This window comes from Oncorhynchus clarkii, chromosome 17 (assembly GCF_045791955.1).
Source record: "Oncorhynchus clarkii lewisi isolate Uvic-CL-2024 chromosome 17, UVic_Ocla_1.0, whole genome shotgun sequence".
Lineage (NCBI taxonomy): Eukaryota > Metazoa > Chordata > Actinopteri > Salmoniformes > Salmonidae > Oncorhynchus > Oncorhynchus clarkii.
Genome location: NC_092163.1, coordinates 66,040,899 through 66,064,603, shown reverse-complemented (window position 1 = coordinate 66,064,603; position 23,705 = coordinate 66,040,899). Strand labels below are relative to the sequence as shown.

General features: G+C 41.4%; 1 protein-coding gene across 1 annotated transcript; it reads left to right on the top strand.

The window, feature by feature from the left end:
* The first annotated feature begins 2,392 nt into the window (after window positions 1-2,392).
* LOC139369890 (toxin MIT1-like) lies at window positions 2,393-23,501 on the top strand. Its single transcript, XM_071109172.1, has 3 exons — window positions 2,393-2,464; window positions 23,099-23,224; window positions 23,376-23,501. Exons 1-3 carry the CDS (start codon window positions 2,393-2,395, stop codon window positions 23,499-23,501), a joined length of 324 nt encoding a protein of 107 aa, XP_070965273.1.
* Window positions 23,502-23,705: the final 204 nt, after the last annotated feature.

The window sequence follows — 23,705 nt, the reverse complement described above, 5'->3', positions numbered from 1 at the left end:
GTCTCTATTGGGCCGTAGGCAGCTACTCTATCGTAAATACAGAATCTTATTTATTCTAAATTACCGGCCATTTGCAAAAGGAAAATGCAATAAATATTTACTCTGAGCTGCGCTTCGGTAGGTTGGTCGTAGATGCTGGTCGTGTTGGCCAACAGATCTTCCTGTCCTCGGAAGAATGTCTCTGGTGGTAAATTAGATACTTTGTAGTAATGTCGTTGTGTGGAAGATGGGGTACTCTGTCTGCTCTTTCCTAGCCCACGTTTGCAGCTGCTGTTGCTAACTCAACGGCTAGGAGGTATCACTTCTGTAGTGAATAAGAGTTCAACGTTCATACCATTCTCAACCAAAGCTCACGCTGAGGTTGGGTTCATTCTGTAGTTATTATCTGAACCCTTCTGACATCGGACCGACATCCTAATGTACCCGGAACAGGAAATGATATTGTCGTCAAGGCTTTATATAGGAAGGGAGAGGAGGGCATGTTTCATAGTTTATAACCAATGTCTCTTCACGTGGGCGGGCCACTGAGTCGGGCCTAATTCACTTATGAAAAACAATTCTCACATTTTAGAAGCTAAAATCACATTTCATCCCCTCACAGATAATTTCATATTCAAACATTTAAACTGCACAATAGTTCCATGTGAATCTGATAACTATAATGTGTAGACTTTCCACTGTACCGTTTATGTCATCCTATCATTGATGAGAATGTCTCAGATGACAACCGAACTGACATCATATTCATTAAGTAACAACGCATATATATGTTCAACTGGTTGGATTACCAAAATATGGTTAATTTCCCCCCACCTTCTGATGTTCCCAGAATCTCTATGTTAACCAAGGGATTTTCAATACTCACATCAGTAGGGTAGAGAGAGGAAAAAAGGGGGGGGGGTATTTATGACTGTCATAAACCTACCCCCAGGTCAGCGTCATGACACAGGTGATGCTGTTCTTCTTCTGCTATGTGCAATGATAAAAGAGTAGTGACAAGTCAGGGAAGAGCAGCACTCTGGAAGGATATATGCAAAGTCATTTCAGCTCCTGGCATTCAGTCAGTGTTTGCATTAAAAACAGTCTACCCTGCAGCTTAAACATACTGCTGTCTCTGTGTTTGTCTCTCTCTCTCTCGCCCCTCACTCACTCTCACCAGCTATTACAGGACCAGTGGATCAAATCTCAAAGGTACATGTCAGCCATTCATGTGTTCACCTTGGTTGGTATTCCCCATTGAATGACTGAAGAAAGTTGAGTTGGAGAATGCAGATGCTCTTGAGTGACAACCGTCGTTCATATTCTGCTGTATTCAGAGTCACACTGCTTCAAGAGAAGCCTGTCATAAATTTGAGTGCTATCCCACTCTAGACCTTTGGTCCTCATTCCCGAGGATGGGACCTTACTCTTGGCTTCCTGTGTGACTTAGTTAGCTGTGTCACTGTGGCTCTGTCAAGTCCTTACCAACTGATGATGGACAGTTCATCCACTGCAGCTGACTGGACTCATCAGCTTGTATTACTTGATGTCTCTATTCTGGAACACATGCAAGCTAAACAATTAAATATATTTGATTGAAGCAGGAGAGCATATTTTTGCATCATCATTCTTTTAAATCTAACAATTGAATTGACATTGCTTCTTTTGACGTGTCCCTGGGTAAAACTATTTAATAAAATCACAAGTGCCACCACCTTTCATGTTGGAGAGGAGACCTTGAGTTGTAGTCATGACAACCGTTCCAATAGCAGATTGAATATTGGCAGTTTACCCACACAGACAGTATGGCCTTGATGCATAAAAAAGCATTAAATCCTGTACTCTCCTGTACTCATTCAGTTGGCATGAACATTTTTATTGGATTGGCATTATTTTAGTGACGATATACATTTGTTTAAACTTATGGCACCAGAGCAACGGAGTGTGTGGCTTTTCTTCTCCCACCATATCATTATAATACCTGGCTGCGTATTACTTGAGTGGAAATTGATATTTCGGAAAAAATAAGATATAATGCTTCATCGTCTGCTTAAAGATGACAAAACAACAACAGGTTTGAGACCACTCAAAGGATGAGTATGGTAACGGTGGAGAAGAATGGGAAGAATTGGCGTCACCATAGAGAATACCAGAGAGATATTGTCGTGTTTAGTCTTACCTTGGGGCTTCTCATTTTTTCTCCTGAGGCAATGCTGGTGCTGAGTGACTCATTGAGACTGTGAATGGCAGACTGGGTTTATAAACCTCTCTCTGCCCTCAACACAAGATTTTGGAGGCCACCTCTCTTTCCAAGTCAATCTAACGCACACATACACACTCAGGTACACACAGCAGACACAGCATCTCTTTCACCCTGTAGAACACAGGAGCTGGAGAGCTATTCTTCTTCACCATGTGGTCCAGCTGCTACCTACTATTCTGTCTACTGCTCGTGTCCCATGGCTCCTCAGCAGTCATCACAGGGGTAAGTGGAAGCCAACAGGTCCTGGGAGCCAACTACACTCTTAGAATAAAAAGGTACTATCTGGACCTTAAACAGTTCTTTGGCTGTCCCAATAGGAGAACCCTTTGAACCCTTATTGGTTGCAGGTAGAACCCTTTGGTTTCAGCTAGGAACCTTTTGGGAGAACCCTCTGTATAAAGGGACAGCCGAAGAGCCCTTTTGGAACCCTTTTTTTCTAAGAGTGTAGTTATGAGTGAATGATAATATAGAAAATGTAATATTTTGTTATGGGAATCTTGATTTGGATGAATATGAAATAATTATCATAATTTATCAAAATCTAAATGGGGGGGGGGTGCACAAAATGTAATAGATTCTTAGTAGATTATCTCAGTGTAATGAGAAGCCTCTCATGAAGACACAATACAGTTACAGTCTGCCTTTATAACATCATGTTGGATTTACGTGCATCATTCTCAACTCTAGGCTGGCTATACACAGAGAAGAACATTTGCATTATGTTGCAGCAAGTTGGCTTATTTTTCTTTATCAATGTGAGGCTAGCCAACTGTGAGGTCGCCTTAGGAACTCCTATTGAAGAGCACAATCCTTTCGTCATTGCTGTAAAACAAATGTTATCATGTTTTTTAAGTTAATATTTTACATTAACTGTGTAACCATAATAGTTCCTTCTGGTTAAACCAGTGTCAAATAATGTGTCAAATAAGGTTTTATTTCTCCAACATAGCTCTTCCTATGTGTAATGGAATAATTTTGTCAATTCATTTTCGTTGGAAAAGTTGAATGTGATGGCTTTAACAAGGAAACAGGTTTTAATATAATATTGGTACAACTTTATATAACTGAAAATAAGCTTTCACAGTACGATGCAGGTGCGTACGCACACATTGTTGCATAGTACCTATGGTGCTTCAGGTACCATGCAACGTGTTTGCTATTTGTGTAGTTGCATTGTTTAATATATATACAGTACCAGTCAAAAGTTTGGACACACCTACTCATTCCAGGGTTTTTATTTATTTGTACTATTTTATACATTGTAGAATAATAGCGAAGACATCAAAACAATGAAATAACACATATGGAATCATGTAGTAACCAAAAACGTGTTAAACAAATCAAAATATATTTGACATTTTTGATTCTTCAAAGTAGCCACCCTTTGCCTTGATGACAACTTTGCACATTCTACAATGTAGAAAATAGTCAAAAGAAAAGAAAAACCCTTGAATGAGTAGGTGCGTCAAAACTTTTGACTGCTACTGTATATATATAGTTTTAGCAGAATTTCCTAAGGGTTCCTAATATCTCTAGGTTTAAAAACCATACTTTGTTTTATCAGTTTCAATGGCAATTTGGTATCCAATTTGTGTATGGTATATAATAGATGGAAAAAAATGCCAGAACAGTGCAGGCATAGGGATGCTATTATGAACTGAGATTGGTGCACGCAGCCATGAAACAAATTTTCCTCAGAGACTGTCACAATAAATTAGCTCACTCCTCCCTCATCTCTCTCCTTCGTTTCATTTGAAGTGAGAGCAGTCACTCAAGTTGTTCATATCCTTCTGAGCAATTTCCAGATAGTTTTTTAGAATACACATGATAGGTTTCATGTATTATACAGTGGGCTCCAAAATTACTGGCACCCCTGACTGGCAATGCATAAACAATGCTTAAACAAATATAGACAATATAATTATAGAGATAAACTCAAAATACCAACATGTGAGAAATACTGTACTTTATTAATGTTCCAATGGAACCAACCAAAATCATAAAATTATTTAATACAAAATAAATGTTTACCTAAATCAAGGTTTCATAATTATTGGCACTCCTCATTTATTACTTAGTGCAACCACCTCTGGCAAGGATAACAACATGGAGTCTTATCCTGTAATGTTTGACAAGGTTAAGGAACACATTTGGAGGGATTTTGGACCATTCCTCTATGCAGATCCTTTCAAAATCATTCACATTCTTGGGTTTGCGCTTATCAACTGCCCTCTTCCACTCAGCCCACAGGTTTCCGATTGGATTGAGGTCCGGTGACTGAAGAGAGAATAAAGTAGACAGTGCGTGTCAAACGTCTGATTTATGACTCTATGTCCGGATATATGTGCATCCTCTTCCTGTTGTCTTGTGTTAGAGGGTGTGTTATTTTATATCTATATTGCATCTATTCCTTTGAAGTTGTCATGATGGTTGATGTGTAGGGACCTGGTTGAACTGGGGGGGATGTGTTTCAACATTTCAAAGAGGATGGGGGGGGGGGTTGTGTTGGCGGCAGACGCATTATAAATAAGACCCAGAACAACACATGCGGCCCCAGAACTTGTCTCCTAGGCCAATTCTCGGGGTGCTATGCATCTCTTGTCACGAACCCAATGATAAAGGCATCGAGGACATTTTATATGAGGCCCCTGAATGTTTTAAAGGAGTTTTGGATATGAGTGATGGACATATAGATTACATATTCCAACCTGAGGATTCAACTGTGAAGATTTTCACAGACAGCGGTCCCAAACCCCTTTATCATGTAAAACCCGGGAGTTTTCCTCCTGCGCTGTGTATGAGAGAATGGTTTAAGATAAGGCTAGCGCTCTGTCAAATTGAACAGGCCCTGCCTGAGTGGTACAAACCTGCCTGGCTATGCATTGGAAGAGCTTGTGTGCGGGCGCAGTGATTAGAAAGTCATAAGGATCTCTTCAATGGCATATAGCCCCGACTCCAAAGTGACAATTTTAGCATGTGAACAATTTGATAGTACAAATGCGACGAAGTCTGTCAGTTCATATTTATTTTCCAAAGCCTGCAAGGATGTAAATTATTTTATGCCAGTGTTAAGCTTTAAATGGATTGATTACCCAATATTCATAACCCTGATGAATAAGCTGGACAGTCTTTTCTAAAATCGTGAACAATTATGGCGCTGGCTGCTTCTATCCTTAAGACATACCCAGGGTCTACATGCCAGACGTTTGATCTATCCCTGGAGTGAAAACTTACGGAGCCTTGATGGAGCGTGTGTGGGATATCCTGCGAGCAAGTGAGTCTGTCTTGACGATGGTGAATTGGAAACTGACGGGTGTATAAACCTATAGATGGCCCCTTTATCTGTAATGAAGGAATAGTAACAATGTTTAAATAATTATAAGATGTTTTAAAAAGGTCTGTACTAAATATTATGAATTAAATAAATGGTTTTAAAGCGGTATCTCACCTTTAACGAAGGGGCTCTGTCTTTTAGCTCTACCATCATGCATGTCCCGGAGAAAAAGGATTTCAAAAAAGATGTGTGCGTGCACGGGGGGGAGGGGGGGGGGGGGGGTGCATGTGTGTGAATGTACAGTGCCTTGCGAAAGTATTCGGCCCCCTTGAACTTTGCGACCTTTTGCCACATTTCAGGCTTCAAACATAAAGATATAAAACTGTATTTTTTTGTGAAGAATCAACAACAAGTGGGACACAATCATGAAGTGCAACGACATTTATTGGATATTTCAAACTTTTTGAACAAATCAAAAACTGAAAAATTGGGCGTGCAAAATTATTCAGCCCCTTTACTTTCAGTGCAGCAAACTCTCTCCAGAAGTTCAGTGAGGATCTCTGAATGGTCCAATGTTGACCTAAATGACTAATGATGATAAATACAATCCACCTGTGTGTAATCAAGTCTCCGTATAAATGCACCTGCACTGTGATAGTCTCAGAGGTCCGTTAAAAGCGCAGAGAGCATCATGAAGAACAAGGAACACACCAGGCAGGTCCGAGATACTGTTGTGAAGAAGTTTAAAGCCGGATTTGGATACAAAAAGATTTCCCAAGCTTTAAACATCCCAAGGAGCACTGTGCAAGCGATAATATTGAAATGGAAGGAGTATCAGACCACTGCAAATCTACCAAGACCTGGCCGTCCCTCTAAACTTTCAGCTCATACAAGGAGAAGACTGATCAGAGATGCAGCCAAGAGGCCCATGATCACTCTGGATGAAATGCAGAGATCTACAGCTGAGGTGGGAGACTCTGTCTATAGGACAACAATCAGTCGTATATTGCACAAATCTGGCCTTTATGGAAGAGTGGCAAGAAGAAAGCCATTTCTTAAAGATATTCATAAAAAGTGTTGTTTAAAGTTTGCCACAAGCCACCTGGGAGACACACCAAACATGTGGAAGAAGGTGCTCTGGTCAGATGAAACCAAAATTGAACTTTTTGGCAACAATGCAAAACGTTATGTTTGGCGTAAAAGCAACACAGCTGAACACACCATCCCCACTGTCAAACATGGTGGTGGCAGCATCATGGTTTGGGCCTGCTTTTCTTCAGCAGGGACAGGGAAGATGGTTAAAATTGATGGGAAGATGGATGGAGCCAAATACAGGACCATTCTGGAAGAAAACCCGATGGAATCTGCAAAAGACCCGAGACTGGGACGGAGATTTGTCTTCCAACAAGACAATGATCCAAAACATAAAGCAAAATCTACAATGGAATGGTTCAAAAATAAACATATCCAGGTGTTAGAATGGCCAAGTCAAAGTCCAGACCTGAATCCAATCGAGAATCTGTGGAAAGAACTGAAAACTGCTGTTCACAAATGCTCTCCATCCAACCTCACTGAGCTCGAGCTGTTTTGCAAGGAGGAATGGGAAAAAAATTCAGTCTCTCGATGTGCAAAACTGATAGAGACATACCCCAAGCGACTTACAGCTGTAATCGCAGCAAAAGGTGGCGCTACAAAGTATTAACTTAAGGGGGCTGAATAATTTTGCACGCCCAATTTTTCAGTTTTTGATTTGTTTAAAAAGTTTGAAATATCCAATAAATGTCGTTCCACTTCATGATTGTGTCCCACTTGTTGTTGATTCTTCACAAAAAAATACAGTTTTATATCTTTATGTTTGAAGCCTGAAATGTGGCAAAAGGTCGCAAAGTTCAAGGGGGCGGAATACTTTCGCAAGGCACTGTATGTGTGTGTGTGTTTCAAAACAGAAAGGGGTTCGGGGTGAGTGTCTGCATGGGGCGTTTGAAAATGTGTGTGAGGCTGTTTAGGATTGTGTGTGCGTTTCTTCAATAGGGCTTGGCACTTTCGATTGATTGATTAACACACATGCCTTTCAAATCCGCATTTATCTCACCCTCAAGGACGTGAGAGGCTAAAAAGTCAAACAACCCAGGCAGAATATATATTGTCGAGACAACCTACTACGGTTTAAAACATACAGTGTATGTTATTTCTAATCAGCGCATATACAAACGGCCCCCCACCCAGGTCTATATATACATTTATATCCGACACCCCCCAAGCTGCTACCCATGAGGGTGTAGCCAATCAAAAGGAAATACCGGCAGACAGAATATGTCGAGACAACAACCTGTGGTTTTGGGGTCTCTAAACATTCAGGGTTACTATATGGCAATTTTTTTGCATACGGATGCCGCTCTGTAAGATCATTACAGAATATCTCTCATTTGAGCCCCGACCGCGGAGCGAGTGACAGCAGATACTATCCACTCTGTACGAACGCCAAAAGCTCAACTCCAGACAAGGCCAGCAGCCTAGAACAGCTAAAAGACCATCTGTGAATCCATCCTAATGGAGCTTTCTGAAGGTGAGTTAGTGAAAATAATATATTAGATTTGAAGGCGTTAAGTATTGTATGGATATTATTGATATTATTGTAATATTAAAAGGGGACAACGATTTTTTTTAGGTAATATGTCAAATGCACGTATTCTTATAATTTAAAATGTATATATATATATATATATATATATATATATATATATATATATATATCGGATAAATATATAATAATATTATATAACGTTTGTAGGGTATCTGTCCTTTACGCAGTTGCTCCGGGGAATAAATTATTTGGAACAGCCTTCATTAGAAGGGGATTACGTGGAACAAAACGCATGCAGCCAGTCCCCATCACACTATTGTCCACGTAAATCCAATAATAAAATCCATAAGAATATTTATACATTAAAAACAAAAAGTGTGCACCCTATATTAAAAGCTATTATTCTGTTTACAGCTGACAGACCGCCAAGAAGGATCACGGCTGCATTATGTACTCTGGACGACTATGGTGGAGAAGATGACATAGATGCTATTCTCCCATTCTGTACGAACGTTTTTTCAAACACACCGCAAACTAGCACATCAACTCCCCCAGGAACCTCCACCCGCTTCCTCCATATTCCAGACCCAAACAAGCAATGCACAATTTATGCGCAGTGCGCAGAATCACCCCAGACCGAAAAGCGTTACTGAGCAGGAAACGTACTGCTTCAAGAAACGGCGCTCCATGGACACGGTATGAAGCCATTATACACTGCTCAAAAAAATAAAGGGAACACTTAAACAAAACAATGTAACTCCAAGTCAATCACACTTCTGGGAAATCACGGTCCACTTAGGAAGCAACACTGATTGAAAATAAATGTCACATGCTGTTGTGCAAATGGAATAGACAACAGGTGGAAATTATAGGCAATTGGCAAGACACCCCCAATAAAGGAGTGGTTCTGCAGGTGATAACCACAGACCACTTCTCAGTTCCTATGCTTCCTGGCTGATGTTTTGGTCACTTTTGAATGCTGGCGGTGCTTTCACTCTAGTGGTAGCATGAGACACAAGTGGCTCAGGTAGTGCAGCTCGGTCAGAAACAGACTCCATGAGGGTGGTATGAGGGCCCGACATCCACAGGTGGGGGTTGTGCTTACAGCCCAACACCGTGCAGGACGTTTGGCATTTGCCAGAGAACACCAAGATTGGCAAATTCGCCACTGGCGCCCTGTGCTCTTCACAGATGAAAGCAGGTTCACACTGAGCACATGTGACAGTCTGGAGACGCCGTGGAGAACGTTCTGCTGCCTGCAACATCCTCCTGCATTGACCGGTTTGGCGGTGGGTCAGTCATGGTGTGGGGTGGCATTTTTTGGGGGGGCCGCACAGGCCTCCATGTGCTCGCCAGAGGTAGCCTGACTGCCATTAGGTACCGAGATGAGATCCTCAGACCCCTTGTGAGACCATATGCTGGTGCGGTTGGCCCTGGATTCCTCCTAAAGCAAGACAATGCTAGACCTCATGTGGCTGGAGTGTGTCAGCAGTTCCTGCAAGAGGAAGGCATTGATGCTATGGACTGGCCCGCCCGTTCCCCAGACCTGAATCCAATTGAGCACATCTGGGACATCATGTCTCGCTCCATCCACCAACGCCACGTTGCACCACAGACTGTCCAGGAGTTGGCGGATGCTTTAGTCCAGGTCTGGGAAGAGATCCCTCAGGAGACCATCCGCCATCTCATCAGGAGCATGCCCATGCGTTGTAGAGAGGTCATACAGGCACGTGGAGGCCACACACACCACTGAGCCTAATTTTGACTTGTTTTAAGGACATTACATCAAAGTTGGATCAGCCTGTAGTGTGGTTTTCCACTTTCATTTTGAGTGTGACTCCAAATCCAGACCTCCATGGGTTGATAAATTTGATTTCCATTGATAATATTTGTGTGATTTTGTTGTCAGCTCATTCAACTATGTAAAGAAAAAAGTATTTCTTAAGAATATTTCATTCATTCAGATCTATGATGTGTTATTTTAGTGTTCCCTTTATTTTTTTGAGCAGTGTATATATATATATATATTAGTTATACATATTTTATTATTTATACATTTTTATGATTGAATATGTTAAAACAATGTCAAATAATGTTTTTTCAGACTCCAACAAGACATGCCCGTCAGAATCTGGAATGCTTAGTGAAAAAAGTCTCGAGCACCCGGTTTCCACGATTCGTCAGAACAGTCCTTGTCAAAAAAGCCGAGGTAATTTAATTATGTTTTGTTAATATATAGTATTATACCTGAAATGTATTTGACATTTTTTATGTAATATCTTTTATGTTTAATAACCTATTTTGCATGTATTATTTTCTTTCAGACTTCTACCTGGCGTATAATGGCACAGAAGACCCTACACACCTAGACCACGCGGATGCCCTGGACATTCACAATAAAACACAAAAACCGGAGGATTTCACCGTTTTAAATGACATTTCCAAGGTAGACAACCTGCTGTGAAGCGTCCAGCCTTCTTGATTCAGCCAATTCTTTGGTGGAAACACCTGAACCTAAAATAGAACAAGCTAGGTTTTTCACAGCCTTTTCCAGGGCTCTAAAATCCCGAAAGGTTTTGCTCCACAAACGAATAGTGGCTTTACTCGAGCGACAGGATCTATCCTTCTGGCATAGAACAATGCCACATTTGTTAAACAACAATCTGATTAAAAAACGCAACGCAGTTGAAACCCTGTTATCCCAGATACCGCCGAACTCCAAGCTAATAATTAACCAGATGAATGAGGCTGGGGTAACAGACATAATACCGATAGATGAAACCCTATTATCCCAGATTCACACCGAACTCATAGAAATAATTAATCATATGAATGAGTCCGGGACGACCGATGAAAACTTGTTATCCCAGATCCTGGACGCCCTCATATCGTTATTTAACCAGATGAATGAGAGCATAAGATCTTCTACACCGGACAAACCCCGCCATTAACTCCCATGTCCAAAGAGTCTGAAACGCAATACTATGTTTTTGAGGAATTGAAAAATTGTCTAATAAATCAGGAGGGAGATGGTATCGATAGAAGTGTTCGGGTTGTGTACCGAAATACATTCAGCAATACAGAGATTCGACAGTTTTTCAATTTCACATGGCTGAATCAGAATCTTGACTATGCGGTGTTTTATGTAATGATATTGGATACTCTGAATGAACTGTTAGACAGGGCAAGAGATTATGGCGAACCTCGTGATGTCTTACAGTGGGAAATTTGTGGAGATACAGTGTTTTGCAGGCTATCTCATATTTTACCCAATGGCGAACCAGATCGTGAACAATTTAAAGCCCTGTTGGAACGACTGGTTCGGTCAAATTTATCCGTCATAGCCGATAGGACCCTCGAGATTGTAGTGCAAATAATACGTCAACTCCTGGGTGATGGGGGTCAGAGAAGGAAACTAGATAGCCTGATGCAATCAGAAATCATAAGCAATAACAGGGCATATCTCATAAACGTTCACAATCCTGGTAATAAGCTGTGATTTGCAATAGGCCTAGCACATTTACTCAACCCTGGATGTACGGATCTAGCGGCGTTACACAAGGCTAGAGAGCTCCAAACGGCCGTGGGTCTAGGTATACAGGATGCGGTGGCTTTCTCGGACGTAGTCCAATTTGAAAACTTTATGAACATCAAGATTGTGGTTTTGTACCACAGTAGAGCTAATGCGGCTCTCTTGAAATTCCAAAACAACCCACAACCTCATCCTCAGATTCTGTACTTTTATATGCAAAACAACCATTATTATGCTATTACCAACATCACATCATTTTAGGCACACCATATGTGTGTCCATCCTGCCATACCGGCTACACCACTGAAAGGGGGGGCACTCGTGCCGTTATAACTGTTCAGTATGTCTGGATGAAAATTGTCCGATGCAGCCCTTAAACCTGACACCCTGTGCGGATTGTCACCGCACATGTCGTTCGACCTACTGTTATGAAAAGGACAAAATTGAAACATGGCATCCCAAGGCCTGTGAATCTGTAAGCAGTTGTGACATTAACAAGAAATGTCCAAAATGCCATTGCAATTACAACCTTAAAATAGACAGCCCTAAACCTCATGTGTGTGGAATTATACATTGCCCAATCTGTAAAGGGCCTTTGAAAAGCAGAGACGCTGAAGTGGTTCAAGAAGTGCCACATGAGTGTTATATTCAGCCCTTGGCTGAAGATGAACATTCAGAGAAATATGTGTTCTTTGATTTTGAGACAAATCAGCAATCAGGGGGTAATTAGCCTATTTTTGTATCTACCATGACTTTCAAGGGTGATAAGTGGTCGGCAGAGGGGCCCAATTGTGCATTCCTCTTTCTAAAACACTTTAGAAAACCCCAGTACAGAAACTTCACGTTTATAGCGCAGAATTCTAGAGCCTATGACTCCTACCTTCTTTTGAACCCCTTGATATAGCAAGGCGTTAGCCCAGTGTCATAGCTCAAGGTAGTGAAATCTTGTGTTCTGTAGACCCCGCCTTCAACCAGAGATACATTGACAGTCTAAGCTTCTTACCCATGAGATTGGCTCAAATGCCAGAGGCCTTGGGTTTTGAGAACTCTGTGAAAGGCTGGTTCCCCCACTTCTTCACATCTGAGGAGAACCTACATTATATTGGATCTTATCCCAGCCCCGAAATGTACGGGTGTGATCAAATGTCTCCCAAAGAGCAAGAGAGATTCATGACGTGGTACGAGACAGTAAGACATAGCACCTTTGATTTCCATAAAGAGATGGAATTATACTGAGGTCAACAAAACCAAAAGAAATGTGTCGAAATTGTACTTAAACTCTCTTTAGGGGAAGATTTTGCAGAGATGCAATATGCTAACAATGTCGATCATTAAAGACCCCAAAGAATATTTGGAATTTGTTTTTTCGGACCAATACGAAATTTTACATTTTTCATTCTTGAGTCAAGACATTGCCCTGGTGCAATGGAGACGTAACAAGAAGTGGGTTCTACCCCCGGGTAATGTTAATGTGTTTCTTGCAGCATTTACCACGGCCTATGACCGACTTGAACTGTACACCCTCATGGAGCAGCTTCAGAGGTGGAGTCTTTACTACAACACAGACTCTGTGGTCTATGTAAGCAAACAGGTTGATTGGAACCCCCCACTTAGCAATTATCTGGGTGGTTTAACGAGTGAACTCGCAGATGGTGAACATATCACAGAATGGCACTCCTGTGGTCCCAAAAGCTATGCTTTTAGGACTAAAGACAATCATGTGGTGTTGAAAGCCAAAGGCGTGACTCAAAACTATGAAAATGCCCCGCATGTAAACTTGGAATCAATCACACGCTTGGTCAAGGGGTTCATAAACGACCGGAATAGTGACTTGGAGATTTTGAGCTCCTACAAAAAAATTGTTAGGGATAAAAAGGGCTTCCATCTAAGGAATTCCCCACTTACTAAAAGATTCAGGGTAGTCTATGACAAGAGACTGCTTTTGCCTGACGGGACCACATTGCCCTTTGGCTAGTGACTTATGCTACAAGCCACAGTGTGTCTTAAAGCTTAAGATATAATGACTGCGGTAGAAGGTTTTGACCCCCGGTTGCAACTACCATTTTCGGCCTTAATCACAGGCCCCTCCAATAGTGGTAAAACTTGTTTTGTAAAAAGTATTTTAGAGAATTCTGAACATGTATTTTCTCAAAAGCCTGACAATATTGTGTGGTGTTATTCGTGTTATCAACCTTTGTATGATGAATTGTTGAAGTTTGTTGAAGGAATACCTAAACCCCTGTCTGATGATGAACTTCTCCCTCCTCATAAAAACAATATGCTGGTTTTGGACGATAAGCTATTTGCAGGTAGCGAACATCCCGAAATTGCACAAGCTTTTACCCAATATACTCATCATAGAAACCTGTCCGTGCTTTACTTGGTGCAGAATGTGTTTCACCAAGGTAAAAAATAGCCGTACCATTAGTTTGAATGCCAATTACATGGTTTTGTTCAAATACCCTAGAGACAAAATACAAATTAACACTCTAGCCCAGCAGATGTACCCGGGAAGGAAATCCTACTTTATGGAGAGCTATGAGGATGCTACCAGTTTCTTATTTAATTAGTGGATTTAAAAGCAAATACTCCAGAACTCCTGAGGCTACGAACCGGTCTGTTCCCATGGGAGTGGCCGGCTGCGTACATTCCTAAAAAGTAACCGCTATGTCTCTATGTTTAAAAAGAAATCTGCCCCTCTTGAGAAGCCTAGTTGGGGCTACAGCTAAAGAACGGAAGGCCATCTTGGGTCACTGTTCTTCAGATCTCATATTATCCCTATGTGAGTTTGCTTTGAATCTTCTCAAAGGACACATTCCACTCACCCTGACGCAATTAAAAAATTAAAGAGACAAAAGACAGCGATCAAACAATAAAAGGGCCAGTCTTCAAAAGAAAAGACATAGCATGCAACAGTCTGGGGAGTTTCTTCTGACTTTGCTAACTATAGCTGTGCCCTTCATCACCAGCCTTATTGCTGCCAGACGTAGGGGTTGAACACAGAGTGTTATGGCAAATAAAATGTAATTGGTGCCTCAACAAGAGTTGGATAGACTTAAAAAACAAATGCAGGGTCCTGAAAATATCAGACAAACAGCGGAAAATGATTTGGATACGGCCATTAAGGATATTTTGAACCAAAAAGGATTGAACCCCTATGATAAGGTCCAATAAATGCACAAACCTCTTGCAAAGGTATTTGGCCTTGGTAAAACAAGGTGAGAGAGAGACCAACCATTTAACACTTTCCCTACCGGACCCTTTAAAAGATGAAGCGCCTAGCGAGAGCCAAGCCCCTGTAATGCCTGTACCTCCGATCTTACCGGCTGAAGATCAAATGCCTGTTGAAGATAAAGTTATAGATGACATGTTGACACATGTTCCGGCACGTAACAGGAAAAATGTTAGATACATTATGAACAAGATAAAAGACTCAAAGGGGACCACTACTTGGAATGACAAAGGAGAGTTTATCCTTCAGGTCGCTGTTGTCAAGGGTTCACATATGCCTGACTTGCTTAAAAGTACCACAGCAGCCCACAAGGTTGCTGGCGTCAGTTTCTTAAGGCCCTGGCAATCCTCAACATTCCCCTCTCGGGTGTACCCAACTATAAGCTTCGTCAACAGATTCAAGCTTTAAAACAAAAACCTTCAACGAGCTACAGCACCCCTAAAGATGTCCCAACAACCCCTCCCCCTTATGAAAGGGATGATGATAACTCCTTTACCCCCCTGAACGTCTCCAGACCTTTTCCTAATCTCGATCTCTCAGGGTGGTTAGACTTTTGAATGACTATGATTAAATTCAATACATTTTATTTGAAAAATTAAGCAATTTAACATTTTTGGCATTCTTGAAACATTTGATGTGAGCATAAGCCTTGATTACGCCGTCTTAAAGGGCACATATCTGAACACTTTTGATATTTTCTAACAAAACAAGTTACTACATTATCATTACTTCTTAAATCATCATTATAAAGAGACGTAACATCTTCAAAAGAAACTCCCCGGGCTCTTTGGCATAAGTAGAATACACAGTGTTGACCACATGTAGTGGAAAGGTTATCTTGCACTTGTTTGATGCTGTAGTATATCTTTGATCCATTTTTGGTCAAAAATTCTTTAATAGATTTGGGGAAATGTGAAAAACCGGGGGGAAAGCCATAGGAATAAAAAAAGTTGAGATTTTTCTTCCTCCTTCGTCTTCTAATGTCACAGCTAGCCAATGTTCACCCGGCATGTGTTTAGGATAGGTATTGACAATAAACATGGCCGGCCGCTATGGCCGTTTCTCAATAGGTAATTCATCACAAGCCCACACTCCACAAAATTGTTTTCCAATTAAGCAGGTCATGAGCCCTTCCAACTCTTGTGTATTCATGTTTGCTGAAACAATCCTTAATAATAATCCACTAAGACTTGTCTTTGAGCATTCACTTCCAAGATTGAATCAGAGCATGCATAAACAATCATGCTAACTGTACGGAAAGGTGTAAAGGTGTACGGAAACACATTTCCAGCCTGAGGTTACCTTGGGATACCACCGACAGATTTCCTGAGGTGTCATCATCAGGTGATAAATTGAAAGCATACAATGTGTAACCGTCTGCAAAAATAATTTCTGTCAATAGGTAAAGAGAGATCTTTTAGATGCCTCCCTGTAGCCAGGAATAGATTGTAAAATTCTCGCACAGATATGTTGTTAATACATTGCCTTAGCAGGGACCTGACGTTCGTCCTGACAGAGAACTACATACTCTGCATTGAAGCGTTGAAAATTAAATGGGTTTTTATCTAAGCTGCCCGTATTAGAGGTGTGATTAACCAAACCTATAACCATGTAGCGGGGTAAAGAGCCTAGAAAAAGGTTTTCTTGACTGCAGATTCTACTGCCCACAGGTATGCTAAAGGTTTTCATGGTAATTCTTTGGAGAAGGTAAAGGGCATTTCCTTTCATCAAAGCCTGTGAGTGATCCGGACGAACTGCCGGACACTTTTTTAATAAAAAGCGTTGCCCCCAACACTTTTAAACTAAAGTCACCGTCCTGGGCAGACATCAGACAAAACTCATCCTTGGCCCTGGATAATTTTAGTCTTAAATCAACCGAATTTAATAGTAAACGTTCTTGAAAGAAAATGTCAGAGTGTATAGTCCCTAGCAGATGAACCTCTCGAGATTCGGCACAGTAGCGAGCGCGTGCATCCAGTCCTTTGTTTGCACTGGTGGAAGGGTCTATCGATTCCATTGAGACTCCTGCAGTATCCTTGCTAAACAACCTGGCGCTGAATTGTGTCTTGAGAGTGTCTTCGGAGAAGTTGAGTAAAGACTCCATGATCGCCCTATAAGGGTATTGGCACTGCTTTGACTGATTAGGCATTCACCCAAAATCATCCACTTGGGAGAAGATGGTGGCCAAGGGGTAATTAATGACACTCACTTTAGCATCGTCTGCAATATTAGTACCATCTCTTTTGGTCACTTTTAGACGTAAATGCACCAAGGTGTTGTTGAGCTCCAGATAGTTGTCACCGTGGCCTGGTATGAAAAATTCCATAGGACCGTTGTCTGTAATGGCAGAGACTGGGGCTATCTCCACATAACTCTCTATTGAAAATTGGGTTAAGGGGGCCGTGAAAAGATTGAGCTCTGTCTTTATAGCTTCAGAGGACATGTGGTGTAAAAGAGCCATGGTGCTTGTTCTTTTAGAAAATACTTCTGAGTATTATTTTTGTCGTTTTTGGTCCAGACATCCTCACTTTACCACGTCTTTGACTTATTGAGTTTCTTTTAACGGTTAACCTCCGCTTTTTAGGGGCAGGCCTGCGTCTTATACCCTGAGGTCTCTTTTTTGGTCTTCGAGACAACATCATAAGCCCCGAGCCTTCTTGATGCTCGGCATCTGGTGACGCCCTTCTGGTCATAGCATTGGCTACAACCTCACTTATTATATTTTTAGCCGCTGATTTTAAATGTGGTTTGGCTATGCTGAGGCCTCTCTTCATAAATGGTAAAACCATCCTGAAGAGGTTACGAAATATACCGCCGATCCCCGAACCGTACATGGTCGGGGATCCATAATTGCCGGGTAACCCATTATCCACTTGAGCAACATAGTATGAGACATAGCGGTTAGGGTCGAAATGTTGGTTGTGGTCCATAACCCTTTTAATTTATTTGTATTATATATGTAGAGAGGTTTTGGTGGGTCTAAAGTGGAGTTTTACAATCGTTTTACCATAAGTAAATTTAATGTTTTCGTTATGATCCGTTTTAAGCTCAACCAGAATATTTTCAATATATTTCTTGCTTACAGGTACATAGTGTGGCTTGTCGTAGTTAACAGTGACTATATCGCCATCCTTTCCATCTATATGAACTGTTCTCAGGAGGGGCACACAACTGTCTCCTACCCTTTGATTGGATATGATGTACACAAATATGTTGTAAAATCCTGCATGTATATCTGCAGGGAATGGGAATAATTTATCTTTCACATACGTCCATTTATCCCCAACATGTAGGCTAAATTACCGCTGGTCTTTATACCCCATCAGCATCCCCTGAGATTTGTACATGTTTATGAATAGGGTTGTAGATCAAGAGTATTTCCATATTGTTCAGGGATAGGAGTTCATTCAACTCTGAGACGATCCTGTTGACGGTTCTATAGAACCCATTTTTAAGCTTAATAAGTTTTGCAGGTTCCGATATCCTTTTGCGATAAAAATCACGGTCCTTATCCTTGATATTATACCAACTATGGGGGTATGTAATCTCGCTGAGACCTACTTCCCAGGCCTCTGATAACTCTATAGGCTTTGGAGAATTGGTTGTATAATTCGAACTTTGGTTATTACGATATATATGTCCAGACGCATTACTGGGGAGAGTCAGGTAGAAGCCGCTGTGTTCCATGATGCACTTCTGTGTACATGTGAATGATGTTGTATTTATCATGCATGAGGGTTTAAGTTAACCCCCGATGCCTCCACCACATTGCGCTCTAATACCCTGTTGAACTTTTGAGGCCAGTTTTTCCAGCGGACCAGCACCCATTTTTTACAATTTTCTCTCTTTTGATCTAGAATCTCCTCCACGTGAAAGACTTTGTCTTTACCCAACTGAAAAGAGTTTTCAGAAGAGACCTCTGAGGGCTTCATCCGTATACTCTTATGGTAGCTGTTGTTGTACCCCTTTACTAAATCTTGAACTATATCGATATATCTATGCATGTTGCGAGCTGTAAAATATCACCACATCCGCTCCTTCAGAGTTCTGTTAAAGCGTTCAACAACGGAAGCTTTCAAATCCGAGCCTGTAGCAAAATGTACTATATTATGCTTCTTCATGAGTTTCTGAAAAGTATTATTAAAAAATGATTCTGCACTTTCTTGGGGGCTCCTCCTTCCTTCAAGATAGAGTCAAAGGCCCGGGTCACCTCGGCCCCGCTCTTATTTTTATTTTATTTTTATCTTACAAATGCTATTTTAGAGAAAATATCTATAACCGTTAGCATGTAGCGATTTCCATCATTTTTATCTGCAAAGGCCTGCATGTCACATAGATCCGTCTGAAACTGGGACAAGGGATGAGTAGAAAAAACTATATTTCTTGGAAACTGTTTTCGTACAAGTTTATGTAGAGTATGAGCATACTGCTCTGATAACCACTCATTCACTTGAGCAGCGCTTAACCGGCTACCTGTTTCTTCGGCTATAGCTCTAACCCAGGGTTAGAGGGGGTATAATATGTTTTTCAACATCTGCTCCGCCATCCTTCTTGCCTCTCTGAGGTACAATAATGTTAATGAGCCACTTTCAAATAACGACAACATTTCATTTTAGAATTTTTATTTTTGCAAACATCAAGTATTACGTATACAGTCAATTCAGGATTCGTTGCAGGATACTTGTCCCCGTTTTCTCAACGATCCAAGCATGCAACACCCTGTATATTTGGTTTAGATTTACAGGCTTGTGTCGCTGAATTTTTAAAACACACACATCCGCTATATAAGTATATAAACAACAAATATAATACATGTTACAATTAAACAGTGTTTCAAACAAATAAAGTAAAATCTTAGACAAAGTTGTTTCTAGTTCTTCAGAATCATCCACAAGACGGGATACCAGTTGTGTCCATTGTAGACTCTCACCCGTATGTCATACATGATTCATGATTTGCTCCATTTTTAGAACACGCTCTACATTAGCCCAGGTATTGTGCGTTGTGTAGAACGATACATTGTTCACTTTATTTTCAATAATTTAACGCATAACATTTGTAAGTTCTCACAAAATAAGAAATGTATTTATTCTCTCTAACATCGTATGCATATAGTTACCCATTGCTTTACATCTAAATAACAAATATGTATTGTCACTCGGTCTCTTGGGGTTTATTGAGCCAGAAAGTCATCACATCAGCCACCACAGCCTCCCTGTATTTGTTGTCGTCCACCAGGGTGTGTCGGATTTCTTTGAGTTTCTCGTGGATGTAGATCGCCTCCTTCAGTTCATGTAGGAAAGCCTCAGTTACCCCGAAAAGTCTGGGAATAGACGGCACAAGACCCATAGACTCCAGGGCTCTGACCAGCGAAAGCATAAACCTGCAGGACCACAGTCTTTTCACCAGCTCCTCAAAATGGTTGAAGAAGTAGAATATTGGGGGCTCGTATAGGCACGGATAACGGCGCTGGCTGGGGTGATTGATCTCACAACGATGCATTTTTTTCTAATATACTCTCCAATCACCAGGTCTAAAAGTATGGCTATAGAGGCCTTGATGGTGTCCACAAAAATAGTACTAACCACCCCATCAAACACATCCTCAGGCTGTGTACATGTAGGAGGTGTCGGGTGTCTTGCCTGGGGGGAGTAGAATGGTGGGCTGCGTGGCATAGAGTCCTTAGTATCTGGCCCCCAGGACGTATCGGAGTCCTGGTATGTTGTATGAATATCCATGGTATATGCTGAAATGAAGAACTGGAGGCTTTATGGGCACTCCTTTTATTGTTGAACCAGTCCTTTGGGTATCAGGGCGTGGTTAACGCAGCCGCGTACTTAGTTTTCTTCGGGGGCTGACCCTTCTGAGGATGTACCTTCTTGGGGTTCCTTTGAATCATAATCCTCAGGATTCGTATATATTATGCACTTCCTTAGCCGAACAATGCTCTGCCACTGTTGGCTCTGTACAAAAAGAGCGTCCAACAACTCTAACATTTTCAATTCCGTTAGATCCCAACTTTTAAAAGGAATAAGCATGTGCAATCTAAAATCCCCAGTCAGGCCACCAACACGAATGTTTTGGTTGCGGGTTTCCTCGTTGCTGATATAGAACTCCACGCATCCACATGGAAGTCCATTCTTTCTTTGTATTTTCACCCTGTGAAATACTCTTCCTGAGGAGTCAGGGGTACCTTCCCAACGGGTCTCGTAGCCCGTGAACATGCTATACCCCTTTGTGATAACTCTCAGTTCGGGACACAGAACCTTGCGAAAAACCGGCCAATCTTCAAGCCCGTAGTCCACTCCTAAAGTCTGGTCTGTATATTCTTCTCCTTCGGCTACGGTATAGTTTCACTCTACAGGCCTGGTAATCAACCTGATACCCCCATTGCTGTCCATTAGACATCAGCACTTGATCTTTCAGCGCAGTTGCGGGCGGTATCTGGGTTCTATACACACTTAGAAACCGCTTTTTTGGCGCATCGTATATTGTGGCTTTATACTTGGCCCTTTCTCTATGTTCCAGCCGCGGTCCTGCTTCCGTTGTTACGGTCATTACTGCTTTGCCACTGATCACAAAATCCATATTTATTTTTAAAATCATGTTTAGTGTTCTGGGGTCGCATGTGTTGTTCTGTGCTTTATTTATAATGCGTCTGCCGCAAACACAATCCCCCCCGGACATTCCTGCTTTGTAAACAACAACCCTAAGGGCAATAAAATAGGTGGGGTGTGGGGCCATCCTCTGAAATGTTCAAACACATCCCTCCCAGTTCAACCAGGTTCCTACACATCAATCATCATGACAACTTCAAAGGAATAGATGCAATATAGATATAAAATAACACACCCTCTAACACGTGACAACAGGAACAGGATGCACTTATATGGCCATAACCATGTAACACCTTCCCGCAAGGATGTCCTGGCCGGATGCCCATATTTGGGCATGTACGCGTCATCCGGACACAGGGTCATAATTTGACGCTCGCCGTCTACTTTATTCTCTCTGACTGAGATGGCCATAGCAGAACATTGATTTTATTGTCACAGAACCATTTCTGTGTGGATCTTGAGGTATGTTTCGGGTCATTGTCTTGTTGGAAAGTCCACCTACGGCCAACTCCCAACCTTCTGGCAGAGGCAACCAGATTGTCAGACAAAATTGCCTGATACTTGGTGGAATTCATTATGCCATCAATCTTAACCAGTGCCCCTGGACCTCTGGAATTAAAACAGCCCCAAAACATCACTGACCCCCCTCCATATTTCACCATGGGTATGAGGTTCCTCTCCTTGTATGCATCTCTGTTTCGACGTCAAACATGCCGATGCTGTATCTGACCAAAACGTTCAATTTTGGTCTCATCGGACCAGAGCACTTTCTTCCAGTCATAATTTAAATGACATTTGGCAAACTCCAAGCGCTTGCGTCTGTGTCTTGGGGTCAGAAAGGGCTTTCTTCTGGAAACCCTTCCAAAGAGTCTGTGGTTGTGGAGGTGGCGTCTGATGGTGCTTTTTGAAACCTGGTGACCCCAAGACGCCACCAATGACTGCAAATCTTTCACAGTGATACTTTGGGATTTTGTTGCTTCTCTCACCATCCTCCTCCCTATCCTGGGGGGCAAAATGCATTTGCATCCTCTATCCGTGAGGTTTTCAACTGTTCCATATCTTTTGAATTTTTAAAGAATTGCCCTGACAGTGCTCAGTGGTATATTCAATTGTTTGTGGATCTTCTTGTAGCCATTAGCAGATTTAGGAAGTTCTACGACCATCTGTCTCTTTTGAACTGCCAGTTCTTTTGTTTTCTTCATGGTGTTGGATGACAGCGGGATATTGCATGTGTTACCTCATTTTTATACCCTAGTGAAACAGGAAGTGAAGTAATGGCTCAATACAGTTCCTTAAGACTTAGATGAACTTAAATAAGTTAAATTTAATTTATGGTTTAATTTTGGTAGATGTTATTTACAATAATCTTTAAGGGTGCCATTAAATTGTGAAACCTTGATTTGAGTTTAACTCTATAATTATGTTGTTTATATTTTTTAAAGTATTGTTTGTGCATTGCTAGTCAGGGGTGCCAGTAATTTTGGAGCCCAATCATTACCAACATAAATCAATTACTGTATAAATGCTTTGGCTTCTAGCAATGTTCTCACTTTTAATGCCTCTCAGTTTTCTTTAAAGTTTGCTTTTCAACTATTATATTTTGTGTGATCTCTTCAGGCCTGTGAGAAGGACTCTCAGTGTGGATGGGGGATGTGCTGTGCGGTCAGCTTATGGATCCGAAGCCCGAGGATGTGTGCCCCTATGGGACAGGAGCGAGACGAGTGCCACTGCTTGAGTCACAAGGTGCGCCAAGTTCTGTACATCATATCTCACTAGTCAATCTCTCAGTCTCTACTGAAAGTTGGAACAACAGAAAGAGTCCAGATTTCATTACAAAAGATGCCATATAACATATTCGTTCACCTACTGTATGTGTTTCTGTCTCTGTTTCCAGGTTCCCTTCTTTGGCAAAAGACTACACCACACATGTCCAAGTCTTCCAAATCTGGCATGCATCACCACATCCAAGGGCAAATCAAAATGGCTTTCCCCGTACATGTACCAAGAATACTACCTCTGAGGACAACCACCAAAAATGCAGCTAGTGATTTACTATGCCTACATTAGCAGTTTGGAAAATAATGTTTTCAGGACATTTATTAAAGATACTTTTCAGGTTGTCTTAGATTTGCAAATGACAATTTGTTTATCCTCCTTAAAAACAGGCTCTGGAACTTTGGCAACTACTAAGTACATTTTAAACCTCCCGCTTTGGGCTGGATGT

Excerpts from the sequence above, each read along its gene's own strand:
- LOC139369890 (XM_071109172.1), top strand. The coding sequence starts at position 2,393 with ATGTGGTCCAGCTGCTACCTACTATTCTGTCTACTGCTCGTGTCCCAT. Across the intron at positions 2,465-23,098 it reads CCTCAGCAGTCATCACAGGG|GCCTGTGAGAAGGACTCTCA; the intron begins GTAAGTGGAAGC and ends TGATCTCTTCAG. Across the intron at positions 23,225-23,375 it reads GCCACTGCTTGAGTCACAAG|GTTCCCTTCTTTGGCAAAAG; the intron begins GTGCGCCAAGTT and ends CTCTGTTTCCAG.